General features: G+C 44.5%; 1 protein-coding gene across 2 annotated transcripts in view; it reads right to left on the minus strand.

The window, feature by feature from the left end:
* PALD1 (phosphatase domain containing paladin 1) overlaps window positions 1-19258 on the minus strand; it is a 186358-nt gene that overhangs the window by 107019 nt on the left and 60081 nt on the right. For both annotated transcript variants that reach the window (XM_054034020.1, XM_054034021.1), the window contains exons 2-4: window positions 2795-2989; window positions 1975-2077; window positions 785-964 (exon numbers count right to left, since the gene is read on the minus strand). In XM_054034020.1, coding sequence (XP_053889995.1) covers window positions 785-964; window positions 1975-2077; window positions 2795-2989 — 478 coding nt within the window. The remainder of the gene's footprint in view (window positions 1-784; window positions 965-1974; window positions 2078-2794; window positions 2990-19258) is intronic.

Here is a 19258-nt window from a genome sequence, read left to right on the forward strand (position 1 = left end):
TCCAAACAATTCAAACAGTTTAACTCACACTCAAGAGTGGCTAGGACAAGCATTGATATAACTCAGTTGAGTGTGTCCCTGCCTGTGGATGTCTGTGTAAGTGCAGTACCTAACAGAGGTTTGTAGCTTGCCAACAGGATCACAGTGTGAGGGATAGCCCTCTGTCCCACCAACATGGGGTAAGTGGCCCCACAGTCCAGACTGCACCCCAGGGACCCTGTCACACTCCTCTCCACAAGAGCCACTTTAAGAAATACAGTAGAAAACTCATAGCAATGAATTTTTTTCACTCTAGGCCAGCGGTTTTCAAACTTTTTGTATTGGTGACCCCTTTCACACAGCAAGCCTCTGAGTGTGACCCCCCCCCTTATAAATTAAAAACAAGGGGGGTTAATTTAATGGGGACTTGGAGCTGTCAGCCCTCTGGAGCTGACAGCTTGCTGCCCCCATGTAACCATCTTACGACCCCCCAGTTTGAGAACCCCTGCTCTAGGCAAAATCCTTATCCATGCTTCACAGGGCTTTTAAACCATTTGAGGATTACATTCTACTTTATTATAAACAGCTTTTCAGTGCATCTGAGTTCACTTTACAAAGGTTCAGTTGGACCTGGGAATAAATTTTGTAACTCCCATTCTCATTGATGGATGGGAGTATGTATGCACATTAAGAGGCGAATAGCTCATGTAATATGGAACATTGTAATTTTTATCACCTAGATAGTTGTGCATTTGGTTTTCTTACACACACACACACACACACACACACACACACACACCCCTACCTTGTGCCCATCGTTCTGGAGTTTCTGCAGCACCTGCTTGAATCCATTGAGACTGGGCTGTCCCATTCCAAACACTTCGTACCCTCCTTTGGCCTGTCGGAAATTTGGAGCTCCACAACTGCCTGTAGTGTTCAAGACATCTAATTTACTGTATACATCTCTGACCATAAAATATTTCCCCTGCAAAATAAGTGGTGGAGAAAAGACAACAATTTGAGTGTGTAACAACAAGCATTTTGTATAAAACTATGCATCTACCTAGAACTGAGCATATTCTAACTCAGCAGGAAGGGAGAGGGGCAAGAGATGACCAAGGAGTGTATTTCAACCACTTCACTCAAAAGAAACTCTTCCTAGACCTATGTTCAATATCCCCATCACCCCTGATCACAAGCACATAGCAGAATGGGAAAGCAGAGTTCCAGCAAGCAGAAACAGTCTCTTACCACCTCATAGGGGCTGCTCATTCTAAGAAATGCAAAACAACTTCAGAATTCCCCACTTACCAAATGTGCAATGAAGAAAAATTTCTTCAGGTCTTTCCCCTGAAGGTGATTAGTTTATATACTGAAGCAGCAGGTCTGATTCCATTTCAAAGCGGAGTGAAATACCCATATGAAGCTTAGACCTAGGGTGACCAGATGTCCCAATTTTATAGGGACAGTCCTGATTTTGGGGTCTTTTTCTTATATAGGTTCCTATTACCCCCCCACTCCCTGTCCCGATTTTTCACATTTGCTGTCTGGTCACCCTACTTAGACCCCACATGAACACAGCCTAGAAATGAAGGTTTCCACATGTTTGTAAACATCAGCCTGCCTGTTCAGAGAGACAGCAAAGCTGCCTGGGGTGAAACTGTTCACATAACACAGTACACTAACCTCAGCTGCCTCTCGCTCCCTCCCCCATCCCCAAACAGCTACTCACCTCCATCCCCACAAACACAGGGACCCCTTTCTGGGATCAAATTAGGTGATCCAAAGCCTCTAAGGAAACCTCACTCCCAGCCCCCGATAACAATGCTTGCAGGGTTTGTGAAATGAATCCCGTGGCATTTGCACAGCTGTGTTACCCTTCCCTTAGCTCGTAAAATGCACAGTATAATTTTCACCTCAGGTAATATGACTTGCTTGCTCTAGATACACTGTGACAAAGCATGCTCATGGCAGAACAGGGTTAGCAGCCTTTACCTGTACAAGGTAGTGTTCCAACGTGGTCTCTGAAATCCGCCCCACTGTGTAGTTGGCCTTCAGCAGGTCGTCATGAATCTGAAATTCCTCTTTGCAGTTGTAGCTGTGAAAGCCACACGCAAAAACATACTGCATTTAAGACAAAGGCTTTTTCTCCAGTCAGCATGGGGATCATTGACCAAGAAGGTCAAGGGATTGAAGCTCAGGGACACATGCTATGAAAAAAGCCCCCCGTCCCTATCCTATTCACTTGGTAAACCTCTAGTACGAAATATTGTCTATAACTACAACCACTGGTTGAAATTTTATCATGTGACCAAAACTAAATGGTGTGTTATACATGGTAATCACCACCACAGATATGCTACACAGGCTGTGGGGCAGAACAGTTGCTGGCAGCACAGAGATAACTGGCAGAGGCTTTGACAAGCCAGAGCCAGGTTGCTCCTATAGGACAGGGCGGAGAAAGTGGGGTCGGGGAAAAGGATGGTTCTGAATCCTGCACCCACCAAATAGTCTGCTCATCTGGGGATGCAGGAGGGGGGGGAAAAAAGAGGAACCTGGGTCTCCTGAAGACTGTTCCCGCAGGGGAAGCAGGAGGCAGAGGGAGGCTGTAGAACTCACTGCTTCTCCCCAGGAAATTAATTGTGGGAAGGTCTGTTCTCTCAGCACAGAGAGCTGGGAAGGTTGAGGGTACAAAAGGAGGAGAAGCCCCAGTCTTCAACAAAACCAGTAGGGCAATGTTCCTATAACATTAGCAAAGGGGAAACTCCAGATGGTTACATGATTTACAGAAGCACTCCAGCCTGAAGCTACTCACGTGATGACAACAGGTGCCACCTTGTTGGTGATGATGGACTTGGCTTTGTTGTTGTGGAGGCCAACCGTCTGGCAGGAGTGGATGCTAAGTGAGTGGCGGTCCTCCATGGTCCCGTTGCCGTGAACGTTCTCAAACGTAGCTGCTGAGACTGTTTGCTGAGCTGTGCTGGCAGTTGTACCCATAATCCACAGGCAGCTTCATAAAACAGCCAGGAGAACAGGCAGTAGGAAAGGGAGGAGAAACAAGGAGACAAAACATTAGGGCTGATCTAAAGAGGGCTTAACGCCAACCAAACATCACTGCAGAATTACCAGATCCTACACTTAAACAGGCTCAGATCTGACACTGTACAGACAAATGTTGACCATGTCTCCCCCTTTAAAGGTTACGCATAATTGGTTAGTTTTAATGCTCATAAAAGTGTGGGTAGAGCCAGACAGAGTGTGGGCAGCTGCCTGGGCAGATTCCACCTCCGTTCACACACACCACTCTGCCAATGCACCTCAGTTATACCCTTCAGCTCTCACAGCCAACACCCAGGTCACACAAACAAACATGGGGCTGGCCATCCCGCAATCCAACCCTGCTACTGCAGGACTACAGCCTCTCCTGAGTAGCAGATGCATGTCAGCCTGTGGGGATTCTGACCAGGCATCAGACAGACAACCAAAACACACACATCCCCATGTTCATTGGTGAATGATCCACATGAAACTGAACCCAGGAGGTTTGACTCCTCTATTCCCAATTTTCAAAACATAAAATAAAATTGCAAAGAAGTAATAATGGCCTCCAAAGAATATATGGAATTAATCTGGCATTTCAGGATATGGACACACATGGTCCCCTTGGTCATAAATGCTAAGCTATCTTGCTGTTTAAAGGTAGGCTGAACTCCCCTCTCATGGTTTAAAGTGGGGTCTCTGTCCCTCCAGTTCAAGGAATACATAAGCACGTGCCACTGCAGTCTCCCATGCTGTCCCAGCAGACCTAGGCGCTACGCCTCGCTCTGCCACTGAGTTGTAGAGGGTACGTCTACACAGTGAACTGCAACCCGTGGCAGTGAGTCTCAGAGCCTAGGTCAACAGGCTTGGGCAGGCAGGGCTTGTGTTACTGCACTAAAAATATCTGTGTAGTCATGACAGCTAGGGCTCTGAAACCCAGCCCCCCTTTCTGAAAGCCCAGGGCAGGGGTGGGCTTCAGAGCTCAAGCTCCAGCCCGAGTTGTGACATCTGCACAGCTGTTTGTAGCATGAGCTCTGCAAGCCCAAGTCAGCCAACCCAGGTTTGAAGATTCACTGCCCCAGGCTGTCACTCACTGTTTAGAAGTATATAGTGGCTTTGGGCAAAACACAGCTTCCGTGTGCCTCACTTTCTCCATCTGCTTTCCCTTTTGTACCAGGCTTTGAAAGCTACTGATGGAAGGTTATGTCTACACTGCAATTAGATACCTGTGGCTGGCCCAGGCCAGCTGACTCGGGCTCACGGGCCTTGGGCTAAGGGGCTGTTTCATTACAGTGTAGACATTCCAGCCTGGTCTGCGGCCCAAGCTCTGGGACCTTCATGCCTTGCAGGGTCCTAGAGACCAGTCGTTTAGCTCAAGTCCCAGGAGCCCAAATCAGTTGGTACAGGCCAGTCATGGGTGTCTAATTGCAGTGTAGACATACTGAATGGCACTCTAAGTATTGCTGATGTTCCCACTAAAGTTCTGGAGGGGAATGAGAGATCTCCCTCACAGCAAGACCCTTTTAACTTTAGAAAAAGGGATACGACACAGAATAGGGCCTGGCCTCTTACGCAGTCCTTAGTATTCAGTTCAGTTGTCCCAGCAGTCACATTGCTCCTCTTGGTTTTCACCTCATTTTTAAAAATAGTTCAAAGGAGTTGGGGGAAGGAAGGATGGGATGAACTGAGTTCAGCCACCACCTGGGAGTAACACAGCAGACAAACACATGAGCTTCTTTCCAGTGATAACTAAATAAAGCATGAGACTGAACTAATGGTGATGGAGGCTGGAAATTAATATGCAAGAGGAAAGTGAAAACAGTTTTTCCTAGATAGAAATACTGACCTCTCAGACTAATTTCAAGGGATATGAGGAAGCTGCAGGGAGAGCTGAACAGGATCCAAGGGACATGCTACAAAGGCTCACATTGTATTCCAGCTGAGGAACTGGGCTGGAAGAGCGGGGACAAATGCTTCAGTCGCTCCCTGCTGGCTGTCACTGGCTCTCAGACCATAAGGAAAACATTCTAGCTCTGAAGATAGTTGTGCTTTAGCAGTGGGTCTTACAGAAAGGTTGGATGCCTATACTTTTTCCTTTTATTTTCTCATGGATGGTTACTTTTCAGTACTAGGAAGCACCGATCCTACACGGCTGCCATCGGGCAATACTCCAGCAGAACTCCTGCACCCCACCTCAACCTGGTTAAGTTATGGGAACTGTGATGGAGGAAAGAGGTACATTTCAGATCAAATCAGCCCCTTCCTGAGGTTCTCATTTGCTCCCCCTTCATATAAAAAACTCTTCACTCATATTGTTATGAATCCCCCTAGCTAGAAGCGGTTGTAGGGAACTCCCTTAGTCTACCTGTTAACATAGGGACATCTGGTGAGGGAAAATATGCACCTTTAAACTCCATTCTACCAAGACAACCTACCAGAGGGACATTTTGCTTTAAGATTGGGGGAGGGAGGGCGAGGTGAACAGAATAGGACAATAACTACCAAGGATCCACTGTCATATAGTCTTCAACATCTAAGTTTATGTCACTCATATCAGCCAGCAGGTGGCACCATTACATGATATGAGGCTTTCCCAGTAGCAAAAAGCACAAAGTACTCCCAGCGCCTTCTGCCTTGGAGAAGGAAGATTAGCATTATTGTTTATTTGTACAGTGCCAAACAGTGTGTTAATTACTCTACAGACAAGGTCCCTGCCCCAGACTGAAGATGCTTTAAAGAGTAAATATTAATAAATAATAATAATAAACCAGACTCCTTGTTGATTTTATTAATAAATATTTATTTTGAATGTCCAAGTGACTTTTTTTCCTAAGCCTCTCACCTCATTTCCAAGTTTGATTAAAGTTTCTGCCCTGGTTTCTTTATTTTATGTTAAGATGCCTAGCTAATATGGTAATTCTGCCTCCTAACATAAATGTTCAGGTTTTTTAAAAAACGTGACTGAGTTCACTGAATATTGATTGTGGCGGATATAGATTGAACCACCTTCCTCACCTGTAGTTAGGTAATGTTGCTTTTTTAGTAAAGATGTTTTAAGCCTCCATCTGACTTAGTTTCCCTGGAGCTAAGAACTCCATTCTGCCTCCCCAGCCCCAATCAAGCATTTATTTTCATGCCTAATACTTCAGCCAGCGTGACTTTCACTTCTGACAGTAAATAAAATGTCAGGGATATAGCAGTCTCTCATCCAAATTCAAGACAGCGGAAGTTAAAGGCAAGGAACACTATTTTCCCCTTGGTATAAGCATGGATTAAAAAGTGGAAAGGCACCACGTCCAGATAAGATCCCAACAGAGGTTCTTAAGGCAGACTTGAAAAGCACAATAGACATTTTGATGGGCATCTTACAAAAGATATTGGGGGGGGGGGGAGGAAGAAGAAGAAAAAATGCTAAAGGAGTTGGAAAAGGGTCATATAACGAAAAGAAAGGAGATATCAGTCAGTTCAAAAACTAAGGGATATTCAATTGCTGTGTATCCCAAGTAAGGTTTTTACATGCATCATTCTAGACAGAATAAAGAAAGCAGTAGGTTCAAGGTTATGACAAGAACAGGTAGGGTTCAGACAGGAGAAATCATGTATAGATCAAATAACTCTACGTCTCATCACAGAACTGTTGATCGAATGGCAATCACAACTTTACATGAATTTGATAGGTTTCCAAAAAGCCTTTGATACAGTGAATAAAACAGTTTAGAACAGAAATTTGTGAACATCATTCAGAGCATCTATGAAAATATAACAAGCCAAGTAATATACAACAGTGAAGTGACTAAGCCATTCCAGGTTACTAACTGGTGTCAAACAAGGATATCTTATGTCACAGATAATCATTTTACTGATAGCAGACTTGGTAATGAGAAAGACCACAAAACAACCAAGGTGCATACAATGGACTTTCACACAGAAGTTAGAAGACCTTAACTTAGCGGATGACATGAACTTGCTATCCTATACCCACAGAGACATGCAAGCCAAAATAAATATATCCAGGCCTATGAACAATTAGTAAGGTTGAAAATCAAGACTGACTGAGAAAACTAAAACAATGAGAATTAGCACACAAGAAACGCCAATAACACTTTCTAGGACTGACACGGAAGAGGTCAGATATTTCCCATCTTGGCAGCATTGTAAGTACAACAGGAGAAACAGACGAAGGCATTAAAGCTAGAATAGTGAAAGCCAGACATGCCTGCCTAACTCTAAAGCCAATCTAGAGAAACAAATTTTGTCCTCCAAACTGAACTTTGAATATTTAACACCATTGTAAACATCAGTCTTAATATATGAAACACAGAGACTTATTAAGACCTTACTACCTAGACTCCATGTTTTCATAAACAACTGCCTTAGACAAATTCTCAATATCAGATGATCAGGAAAAAAGTTCACAAAAAAAGGAACTCTGGAGGAAAACAAAACAGATAGGATTGGAAATTACAGAGTGAAAATGGAGAAGGCTAGGGGATACATGGAGGAAAAACCCAAAGAACATAATTACGCAGGCATTGGACTGGAATCCCCAGGCCAAGATGTGATGAGGTAGATGGAAGCGCACAATAGAAGTGGAACTGAACGCTATCAAAATGACAACAAGAAAGAAAGCAGCAAGAAACTGTCAAAGATGGGAGGCAAAGTTGAAGGCCCTATATTCTGCATGGAATAGAGAGAGATAAGTAAACTAAGGCCTAAGCGGGTGCAGCTCCCTAGCTGTTCCAGAGAGTCTATATGGATTGCATTTCATGCAAACATTCCCCTCTCTGGGGTTTGCCTTTATTTATAAGCTTGGCTGTTCATAAGGCTTCCCTATAGACTCCTCCGTCTCAAATCCTAGGTTCCTCTATTCTATAACCACTCCATCTTGCTTACATTCAGGATGGCAATAACAAGCCAAACCTTCCACAATAAATTAGCGGAAGTCAGTCAGCCATTCCCTGAAGGATTTCAACACCTGCTAACAGATTGGGTCAACTGCTACCCCAGCTGCCCTGATTACACCTGGCATTTGTGACTTTGTAGATGCTAGTGACTAAGTATTATGCAAATATAAATACTGTCTACTCTGGATACTGTGGTTAAGTAATCTGAAGTGGTCTTGGCTGCTGTTTACATGGATTTGGTGCTTAAATAACAGGTGGTGTTTTGATGGTTAACTACTTCAGATTAATTCTGGTCTCTTTGGGAAATCTTGATGTATATCTGAAGCAAACATTGTGCAACTGTTGTTTGACTTAGGGATTATTCCATTCTGCTCAAGGAATGCCAATTTTTCTTGCTCCAGCCTACATTTGGAATATGTGTGGAGTGGGAAGATGACATCCAGCTAGCTGACTGCTCGCATTCACGTGGCATTGCTCTCTTCAAGGAGGGTGGGGAGGAGGCAGATTTTTTACTGGTTACGCTCCACTAGGAATTGCCTAGTGGCTGCTTTGCAGACTTACTGGCAGCCTCCACACAAGTAGTGCATATCCTCCGATTCGTCAAAGCCTGTTCAGAAGGCCTCTACTAATCCAATCCAGCCTCTCCAGCCATGCACATTCTCCTCCCCTGGACTTGCCCCACAGGCAGTCTTGACAGATTAAAGAAAATGCACAAAAGTTTAATTAGAGTTTGGTAAAATATTAGCATTTCCTTTTACCTTCCCATCATTGCTAATCACTGGAAGATTTGTGTGTACTGAAAATATAGCAGCCGTGTGCCGGCATCTCAGGCGCCTTTAAACACAGGCTCACATGCAGCAGTTGTATCCATGGATTGTTTCCAACACTGCTGTGGAGGTGCATCCAGCCTTCCAATGTTTGTAAAATACTACTTAGGCATGCTACAAGAAATAAATAATAATAATAATTATCTAGTAATGTTTCTCCACAACGTACCAAAATAAAAAAAAATTTAAAAAACCACCACCAAGCAACACTGCAATTAAACACAGTCAGATCCAAGCCTTGAAACAAGAAAGAAAACAATTCCAGGGACTGATCCTACACCACTGAATCAATAGGAGTTTTGTCAAGGACTTCAGAAGGAGCAGGATCAGACCCTAAGAGGGTACAAGACAAGGAACAATCTGCAACAAGTTGGGATACACTGAAATGGGGTCTAGGCACGATGGAAAGAATTTACCATGCAACATTGCTCTGAACAGAAGAGTGAAACAATTACAGTAAGTTACTTGCTGCGGAATACAGGTCTGTCGCATCTTACGCGCATTTAACATGTGCAATTTCAGCTTTACGCGGTCGGCAAAAACAAACAAAAGAGAAAAATAACAATTTTAATACTGTACCTGTAGTGCGGGCGATTCCGCCCGCCATTGAACTCAATGTAATTTTGACTATACGCGGTTTTTGCTTTACGCGCTAACCGCGGAACGGAACCCCCGCTTAAGATGAGACTCACTTGTAAAGCTGATGTAGCTACTGAGCTAGGAGAATTATTTTGAGCAACATTGGAGGTTTAGTGGAATGGCAATGCTTCCCTTTAGTCGCCTGTAGCCCTCTCACTCAAGTCTACAGGAAAACATGCTGCTGGTGACAAGTTCCAGCTGCTCCACACAGCTGGCTTCCTTCCACGCAGCAGAACCCAGACAAGACGGATGTTTGCAGTCATGCACCCAGCAGCTGGCTACTAGACAGCCACTATCATCGGGGATTTCCCTCCTTCACTATAAAAGCATCTCTGTAATTCAACCTCTATAGAAAAAATGTGTGGCAGAACCTACCTCCTCCTCTCCCCCAAGCTCTGCTTTGGCCAAAGATTCCCCCTTGAGTTTGTGGCAAAGACTTCCCACCCACCCTCCCAATAGTACAAAGAATCAAATCCAGTTCAGAGCTCTCACATTGCATCGACTTAGTGCTCTTATGAAACTCCATTTGTCCTGCTTCACAAGACCAACACTCTAAAATCCAGACAAAAGCAAACAGTTAAGCAGGAGGATCCTCCCCTGAATTGGCACCAGCTAAGAACATCTTGCATCACTTGACCCCTTTAGAACAATAAGTCGACTGTCACTGATGGGCACTGGAGGGTGCCATGCCCAGATCTTGTCAACCGAACAAAGTAAAACAAAAAAGTCTGTTGTAACTGGAGGTCTCAGCATGGAAGATAGAAGAAAAGTATGAGCCAGGTTCAGGATGGAGAGGAAGTGAGATGAATTCTAGAGAACCCACCAAAAACAATACAGAAAGAACTGAACAGAGTTACAGTTTTGACTAATAACATGGCATTGCAGAAGAGATCACATCAGGAAATCCACCCTGATAGTTTACATCTTAGACGTAAAGGGAAGCTTGTCAAGGTTTCAGACCCAGAAGTATACAGTAATACTCATTTGGTGTACATAGCATCTTTAAATCGGGGATCTCCAAGCTCTTTACAAATCTCAATGAATTAACTACCTTCCAGGGTTGCAAATGGGCAAACTGAGGCAGAGAGGTGAAGTGACCTGCCTATAGTCACACAGCAATTTAGTGGCGGAGAAAGGAATAGACCCCTGGACTCCTGATGCCCAGTATCCTGCTCCAACCTCTAGTTTGAAATGTCACTCCTTCCTGTTGTATTTAACACCTTGACTTTAAAAGAAAAAAAAAATCCTACAAGCAACTAGAAAAAAAATCCTACAAGCAGTTTTTTTTTTTTTTTTTACACTGCAGATAAACAATTCTAAGAACAAATCTGTTTGGATGCCCATGATGCTAGTGTATAGCTTTATGTTAGAACTATACTATCGTAAGTCACGATGTTAAGATACTTTTTTAATTCCTGATCACTTAGAAGGAAGTAGTGATACATCAAGAGAACTTGCGCACTAAGTGATAAGAAATCGTTTCTTAAAGCAAGTCAACTTCCGGACCACAAAAACCTCAACTGTTTCTTCCTTCAGATGTTGAAAGAAAGAGAAGGACTGTTTGTGACTGAGGGATGAGTTCTGATGGGTCTTTTACTGCATTCTGCAATCCGCCCTTATGAATTAACACAGATGTGACAAAATTAACAACTTTTTTGTTTCAACTAAGCAAGCTCTGTTTGTTTGTTTTCTTGTTTCTGAAACAATTCACCCAGGGGTGCTCAACCCCACACTCCACCCCCATCCGACCCCTTTACCCAGAACCCCCGCCCCTACTCCACCCCTTCCCACTCAGTTCCACCCCCTCCCCCAAGCACACCCCATCCCCGCTCCTCCCTCTCCTTCCCAGCGCCTCCTGCACGCCCTAGAACAGCTGATCACGGCGAGCAGGAGGTGCACTAGGGAGGGAGAGGAGTTGATCAGTGGGCCTGCCAGTGGGGGGAGAGCTTGGCTGCCAGTGGATGCTAAGCTAAGTAAAGAGAGCAACAGGACAATATCTTTACGCTAGCAGACAAGAGTCAACGGTCCGAAGATGAATAACTTTCAATACAGGAGGTTGGCTTGAGACTGAAGAAGTTTATTGTGGAGATTTCCTTTCTGGTGGCAGAGAATTTTCTGTATAGCTGTGAGCCCCAAAACAACTTACAAAACCTCTGGGAAAGGCAAAGGGAATGAGAGAAAAATCTTTTATTGGACCAACTTCTGTTGGTGAAAGAGACAAGCTTTTGTGCTACACAGAGCTCTTCTTCAGATCTGGGAAAGGTATTCAGGCCAGGTCTACACTATAAAGTTAGGTTCCCTGAATGACCTAGTTAAGCCGACCTAACCCCCAGTGTAGACAGCACTAGGTCGATGAAGAATTCTTCCGTCGACCTCACTACTGCCTCTCAGGGAGGTGGATTAACTGTCACTCTAGAGCAGTGGTTCCCAAACTTTAACAACCTGTGAACCTCTTTCACGACAATGTCAAGTCTCACGAACCCCCTCCTAAAAATGAGTATTTCCAGGGATTTTCTCCTTTACCTGAGTATAAATTATAAAAGCAGTGATCTTGGAAATATAAAATTTGTTTTTATGACATGCTTATTACACACTATTTATTATTCATTATTATTTATCATTACAGTATTATTACATTATGTAAATGGCAACACTCTTCCAAAATCTCACTTTCGTAGCTTGTATCACTTTGAATAAGTCTGTTATAAGACAAGGCTCCTATATTTCATCCAGGAGTATCAGATGTGAAACAGCATGAAGGTATTTAAGAAGTCAACTCAAAGACTTCCTCCTACACAAGCATTCAGGTCTTGAGCAGTCTAGGCAAACAACACACATTACAACAAAGCTTACACTTGTTCTTCATAATTTTAAACACAATACTAGCTGCCTATTTAATTTTAAAAACAGCAAAAAATATCCACTCCCTTTCCATTTCTTATAAGGAGTCTTGAAGTTTAATTCTTCTCAGTGTGATAGAGATGCTTGCTTTGATCTGCTTAGCTGTTGGAAGTCCAGGGGCTCCGGGCTGCTAGCCCCGTGCTGCCCGGGAACCCTAGGAACAGCTCTGTCGGCCCTTAGGGAATTTTTCCCCCGAGAACCTCCTGTAACATTTTGTGAACCCCAGTTTGGGAACCACAGCTCTAGAGTGTATCTATAGTGGAACACTGCTGCTGCAGCATTTCTAGTGGAGACATAAGACTAGTCTACACTGAAAACTTACATCAGCACAGTTATGTCTCTAAGGTATGTGAAAAATCCACATCCCTTACCAACGCAGTTAAGCCAACTTCCCCCCCCCCCGTATAGACAACACTAAGTCAATGGAAGAATTCTTCTATCAACCTAGCTACTGCCTCTCAGGCCATGACTACACTACAAACTTTGGTCATCGCAAGTTTACGTCAGCATTAAGCTGCCGTAATTAGTATATCGCTTGTGCGTGTGCATACTTGTCTCCTTGTGTCGGCGCTGAGCATACTCACCAAAAGTGCTTGCATTGATGCACAATGCAGTGCACCATAGTACCAGCGTGCAACCTGCCACCGGCCAGCACCCTGTCTTTTGGAAAGTTTTGGGCATTGCTTGGTGGGTCCAAAATGAGTCATGCAGGGGAGACTGGGAGCAAAAGGTCAACTTCCCAGTGTGCAACTGTCTCCATCCCATAACGTCATCTATATCCCAATTTTTTCACGCCTTTTTTAAAAATCCCATGAACCCGTATGTCCCTCGTTGCTATTCGCCATCTCTGACAGAAGCATGCAGAGCTGCGCAGGCTCCATTATTGTCATAAGCATTGCAAGCATAGGACACATTGACCCTCCAGTATTTGCAGAGCTGCAAGAATAACCAAATCAGCAGGGAACATGATGATTTCTTGGAGGGCAGATTGCTGTGGGACATAGCGAGAACCAATTCAAGGTTGCAGCTGCAGATGGTGGAGCCTGAGAAACAAGCACTGACTGGTGGCATTGCATCATAATGCAAGCTTGGGATGACAAGCTGCAGAACTTTTGGATGCACAAGGCCACATTCCTGGATCCATGTGCTGAGCTCACCCCTGATGTCCAGCGCAAAAACACCAAAATGAGAGCTGCACTGTCAGTGCAGAAGTAAGTGGCAATCGCACTGTGGAAACTTGCGATGCCGGATTGCTACCAGGTAGTGGGAAATGGGGGATATGGATCAGCGTTCACGTCGCACTCCCTTTCTGTATCCAGCACGGGTCAGGGAAGCTAATGATCCAACCAGTGGACCAAATTCGGTGATGAATCCTGGTCACGTGCCACCTGAGACATGTTGCATATACACTAAGAAGTGGGAAATCAGTTTGGAGTTGGAAACTCCACTGTCAAGGCTGTTGTCATGCAAGTGTTCAGGGCCATTAATTGCCTCCTGCTAGGCAGGACTGTGACTCTCAGCAATGTGCAGGACACAGGGGATGGATTTGCAGCAATGGGGTTCCCAAACTGCGAAGTAACAGATGGCACATTTATCCCCCTTTTGGCAGCAGACCCCCTTGCCACAGACAACATCAACAGAAAGGACTACTTTTCTATGGTTGTGGATCAAGGTGGACGTTTCACCGACATCACTGTGGGCTGGTCAGGGAAGGGGCATGATGCTCGCATCTTTAAGAACACAGGACTTTTCAGAAAGCTCCAAGCAGGGACTTTTATTCCTTGACCAGTGGATCACCACTGGCAATGCTGAAATGCTAGCAGTGATCCTGGGGGACTCAGCCTACGCCTTGCTCCCCCAGCTCAGGAAGCTGAACGCTAGCCACCTGAGCAGCAGCAAGGAAAGATTCAACTACCAGCTCAGCAGGTGCAGACTGACAGTTGAATGTGCTTTTGGTAGATCAAAAGGATGCTGGCATTGTTCACTCACAAGATTGGATCTCAGTGGAAAAAAAAAAATCCCAATGGTTATAGCTGCCTGCTGTGTCCTGCGTAATATCTGCGTAGCAAGGGGGGGGGGGGGGAAGTTGCTGCCGGGGTGGAGGGTGGAAATGGAGCGGATGTCTGCTGAGTCTGAAGAGCCAGACACAAGGTATATGGCTCAGGGAGGTCCTGAAGGAGCACTTTAATTGTGAGCTACAGTAATGCATTGTGGTGTAACGTGCTGTGCCTGGCCTTGATGTTTCAGGGCCTGTTAGGAATTGTGTGGTGTTTGGTGTACATGTATTAATATAACACAGTCAATGCGCCTATTAATTTTGCAGCACTTGCTGTACATTTAGGATTACTACACTGTGTGTGTTTGTCACTGATCCTATGAGTTGTGTGACACTGTACAGTAACGAATATGTGGGTGCTTTCAGAACTGCTAGGCACCCTGCAGGATATAATGTGAACTAATGACAAATTATGTTTCAAATAATAGAATTTTATTCAGTAACAAACCAGTGAAATGAAAAATCTGTACAATTTAAAAGCAAATCTATTAATTTTAGGTTTTTAATGTAACAAAATTTATCAAAAGGCAAGAACATTCGTATGTATTTTAGCTACACATACAGCTGCTATGGCTTTCACAGGTCAGTGTGTGACACGCTGTAGTTGTCCTTAATGTCCCACGAGTGGAGTGGTAGGGGTAGGGGTAGGGATGTGGCCCCGATGCCACATGGAATGCTGAGGGGGGCATAGGGAGGTGCCGCAATGGAGTTCTCCATGGACTGCAAAGGGAGGTGAGCCTGGAATTGTTAAATCTATAAATTCACAAGAGTCTGCAGCATCTGTATTTGCTGCTAGAGAAGACCCATTTTGTCCTGGTGCTTTTCCTCTCCACTCCTTCCTTCTCCAGGCTGTCTACAATGTTCACCCTTGAGGCCCTGTGCTCACGGTATGATGCAGCAGTGGCTTGCAGGATCCCCTTGAACACGTCACCCCGAGTCCTCTTCTTTCTCCTTCTTATCTGGCTCAGACACTCTGCGGCTGTGGAAGGGGGAACCCCTCCAGGCTGCAACAGCAACAGCTGCAGATACAATACACACAGGTACTATTGTTGTCGGTACAGTCAAAATGGCAAGCGAAACTTAAGATTCTGAACTGACTTCCTTTGCCCCCTTAACATTTTAAACAAGATGTGTTTATTGACACTTCTGCTTCAGAGTCCTTGTGCACGGCACCACTCACAGCACCAGCCACGGTGAGTATGACCCATGAGGGGTGAGGGAAATGAGGAGGGAATAGTTCAGTTGCATGAAACTATGAATATAGGTCAATGGCATTGAATACTGGCACTATTTTCCACAGGTAGTGGTGATTTTAGCCCATCTCTCACTCCTGAGGGTAACGAAGGCAGAGAGAGCACAGCTGCTGCTGGCATCCCGAAGATATCCGTGCCCGTATACTGCCTGCCTAAGTAAAGTGTCCTACTGCTGAGGAAGAAATAAGGCTGCCATCCCTAGAAACCTTCAAGAGAGGACTGCAGAGTACCTCCATGAAAGTTTCATTGAGATCTCTCAGGAGGATTCAAGGGCCATCTCTGTATATGTAAACAAACTGCTCCACATGCCATTCCCCACCTCACTCTAAGGGGGAATGAAAAGCAGATAACACTACCACCTCTCATCCACTTCCAGTACGAGTAAATTAATGCAAAGTTGATAGCTGTGTCTTGTTAAGTTGCAATCACTGTAATGGGAAATACATTTACACTTACCTAAGGAGCCTTCCCTGCATTGGGTTCATCTGTGCTCCACTGCCAGGACTGACTTGTCTGTGGTGGAGTCTCAAACAGCTCCTGGCAAGTGGCTTAACTGGACCCCTCATTCACATGTCCCCCCATCCTTCTCCTCATCCTCTCTTTTCAGGACAAGGGCCTGTGGCTTGGGCTTCTTGGAAGCTCCATGGTGATATGCAGGGTGGTTGTGGGGTCTCCGCCAAGTATGGTATGCAGCTCTTTGTAAATGCAACAGGTCTGCAGCTGAGCACCGGATCGACTGTTGGCCTCCCTGCTGCAGTTCCTTCACTTTCACCTGGCCCTGCTGCTGGTCCTTGTCCTACCTCTTCTCTTCCATCCCCCATGAAATCTACTCTTGGATATCAATGTTTCTACAGCTGGTCCATAGCTGTGCTTGCCCAGCCTCTTCGCCCCACAGGCCCAGGAGATCCAATATCTCCCATCTATTCCAAGACACAGCACATCTGGAGCATGTAACCAGCATGGTCAGCTGGGCACTTGTGCACAACAATGGAGAGCTGCTAGGTTTGCTCACCAAGCTGGGTAATCAGGAAAAGGCATTTCAAAAATCTGTCGGGCTTTAGAGAGTAGGGGAGCCTTCTGGTCTCTGTGATCCCTGAGCAATGGAGTTCACAACTGAGACCAGAGCGGTCAGTGTCTAGCATTGTGGGACAGCTGCTGGAGGACCGTTAAGGTTGACATAAGCAATGCAGTGTCTACACTCACACTGCGTCAACCTCAGTACATCAACCATGGCTCAATGCTGCTCAACTCTTGGGGAGGTTGGTATAACGGGGTGCTTACATCAATGGAAGACAAATGTACGTGCAGACACAGACAACTACTGTCGACGCAAAGTGGCTTATGTCCACCTAACTTTGTAGTGTAGACCAGGACTCAGGGAGGTGGATTACCTATGGCGAAGGGAGAACCCCTCCCACTGGCATATAGGGTCTACACTATGCCAACAGAGCATTTCAAGTGTAGACAAGCCCTTAGCCTCAGGAGCATCATAGCTAAATACAAGGTGAAACAGATTGTTTAGCATAAGCAGTTAACACATATGTTAAGAGACCATTCAAGGTGAAGTGGCCTTTTAATACCTCTGCAGTCATGGACAAAAAAGGGGAGTTAGGGGATTACAGACTATCGTAATAAGACAAATCTGGTGTCTGTATTACAACCATAATTTTTAGTGTCTAGGCTTGTCTTTTGAAAGTGTTGTGCTGTGTGGACTTCTGGGCTCAGGCTGGAGTCCGAGCTCTGGGACCCTCCCACCCAGAGTCCAGAAGTCTACACAGCAATGAAACAGCCCTGCAGCCCGAGTCAGCTAACCTGGGCTATAAGACTCAATGTTGTGGGTGTTTTATCTCAGTGTAAATGTACACTCTGAGTCAGGGGTAGGCAACCTGCGGCACACGTGTTGATTTTCAGTGGCACTCACGCTGCCCGGATCCTGGCCACCAGTCCGGTGGGGCTCTGCATTTTAATTTAAATTTTAAATAAAGCTTCTTAAACTTTTTAAAAACCTTATTTACTGTACATACAACAATAGTTTAGTTATATATTATAGACTTATAGAAAGAGACCTTCTAAAAACGTTAAAATGTATTACTGGCATGCGAAACCTTAAATTAGAGTGAATAAATGAAGACTCGGCACACCACTTCTGAAAGGTTGCCGACCTCTGCTCTGGGTACTTCCCCCAGACCTGAAGAAGAGCTGTGCATAGCTTGAAAGCTTGTCTCTCTCACCATCAGAAGTTGATCCAATAAAAGGTATTACCTCACCCACCTTTCCTCTCCAATATCCTGGGACCAACATGGCAAAACGTCTGGAAGGCAGCTGAAAGCGGCAAGCCCTCTCTACATATCAACCAAACTGGAAGAAACCAAACCACTTAAATCTATGCACATGGACACTAGAAGCATTTACAGAAAAGGTCCCCCTGGGGAAACATGATGCCCTTAAACAGCTGCTGACACTTCACAAAAAAATTTGGGAAATGTCCTATTTAGAGACTATTCTACTTTCTGTAGCAGTTTTTTCCCCCTATTCTTCTCTCTTGCTCCTTATTACTAAAGGTAGTTGTATAAAAATAAATTATTTCTGAGAAACCTTGGCTCCTGGTGATTATTCTTTGATTGAAATAATCTTCTGGAATTTCATCATCTCAACAGCAACAACTAGTGATCTCACCCCAGGCCTAGCAGTGCAGTCAACTATGCACGTGTGCCCTCAATGTTCTAAGCCATAAGAAACTGAATATCCTATCGCATCTACATGGAAACAAACTAACTTGAAAAAACGGATTAAGAAATTGAGATACACACAATTTTAGGTGTGCACGCGCGTGTATATATGTGCGCACGCACAAACTCACTTTATGAATATCTTGATTTTGACTACACTTTCTGAACAAATCAATCCTGGGAAGAGTCCAAGGATACTAAACTCCATGCTCAAGTTTGTTTGAGAAAATATTGGGCAACTGAAAAAATAAAAATGGGGACTATAATAAGTAGAATTTGCGCCTTCACTGTCTTGGCCTCTACCTCTCCCACATTAACATAATGAGAAAAAATGTACATCAAAAGGATTTCAAAATTTGTAGCAGCCCTCAGCTGGTTTTACAAGTTCAAGGACTTCAGCAGGAGAAAAGCATTTAGCCAGAATTGTTTTCTGCAAAATTTTGTTTCATTCAGATTCAGCGGAGCTTTTCAAACAGCAAACACAACTCAATGGACTACAATTATCCAGCATGCCCAGACAACTTTGCCATCTTCACTGCAAATATGCATGTTCTGGGTGCAGGGTCCCCTGACCTCGAGGAATACTGAATGCACTATACTTGCATGTGTACGGGGAGAGTGCTACTGTTTTAAATCAAGATTGAAATAGAGCAGATCTTTGATGTTTTTCCAAAACAGGAATTAATTCAGGGAAGTCCTATGGCCTGCGTTATGCAGGAGATCAAAATAGATTATCACAATGGTCCCTTCCAGCCTTATAAGTACCTCCCCATTCCTGCCCTAGAAATCTTGGTATTTCACTGCAAACCTCCAAAGGAGGTTTTTTTTTTTAAAAGCAACCACAGCAGCGAACAACAATGAATTGCATGAAAAAAAATTGACAGATTTTGAAATGTTCTTTAAAACCACACTGAATGCACAGTGAAAATCA

Source organism: Malaclemys terrapin, chromosome 7 (genome assembly GCF_027887155.1).
Source record: "Malaclemys terrapin pileata isolate rMalTer1 chromosome 7, rMalTer1.hap1, whole genome shotgun sequence".
NCBI classification, from domain to species: Eukaryota; Metazoa; Chordata; order Testudines; family Emydidae; genus Malaclemys; species Malaclemys terrapin.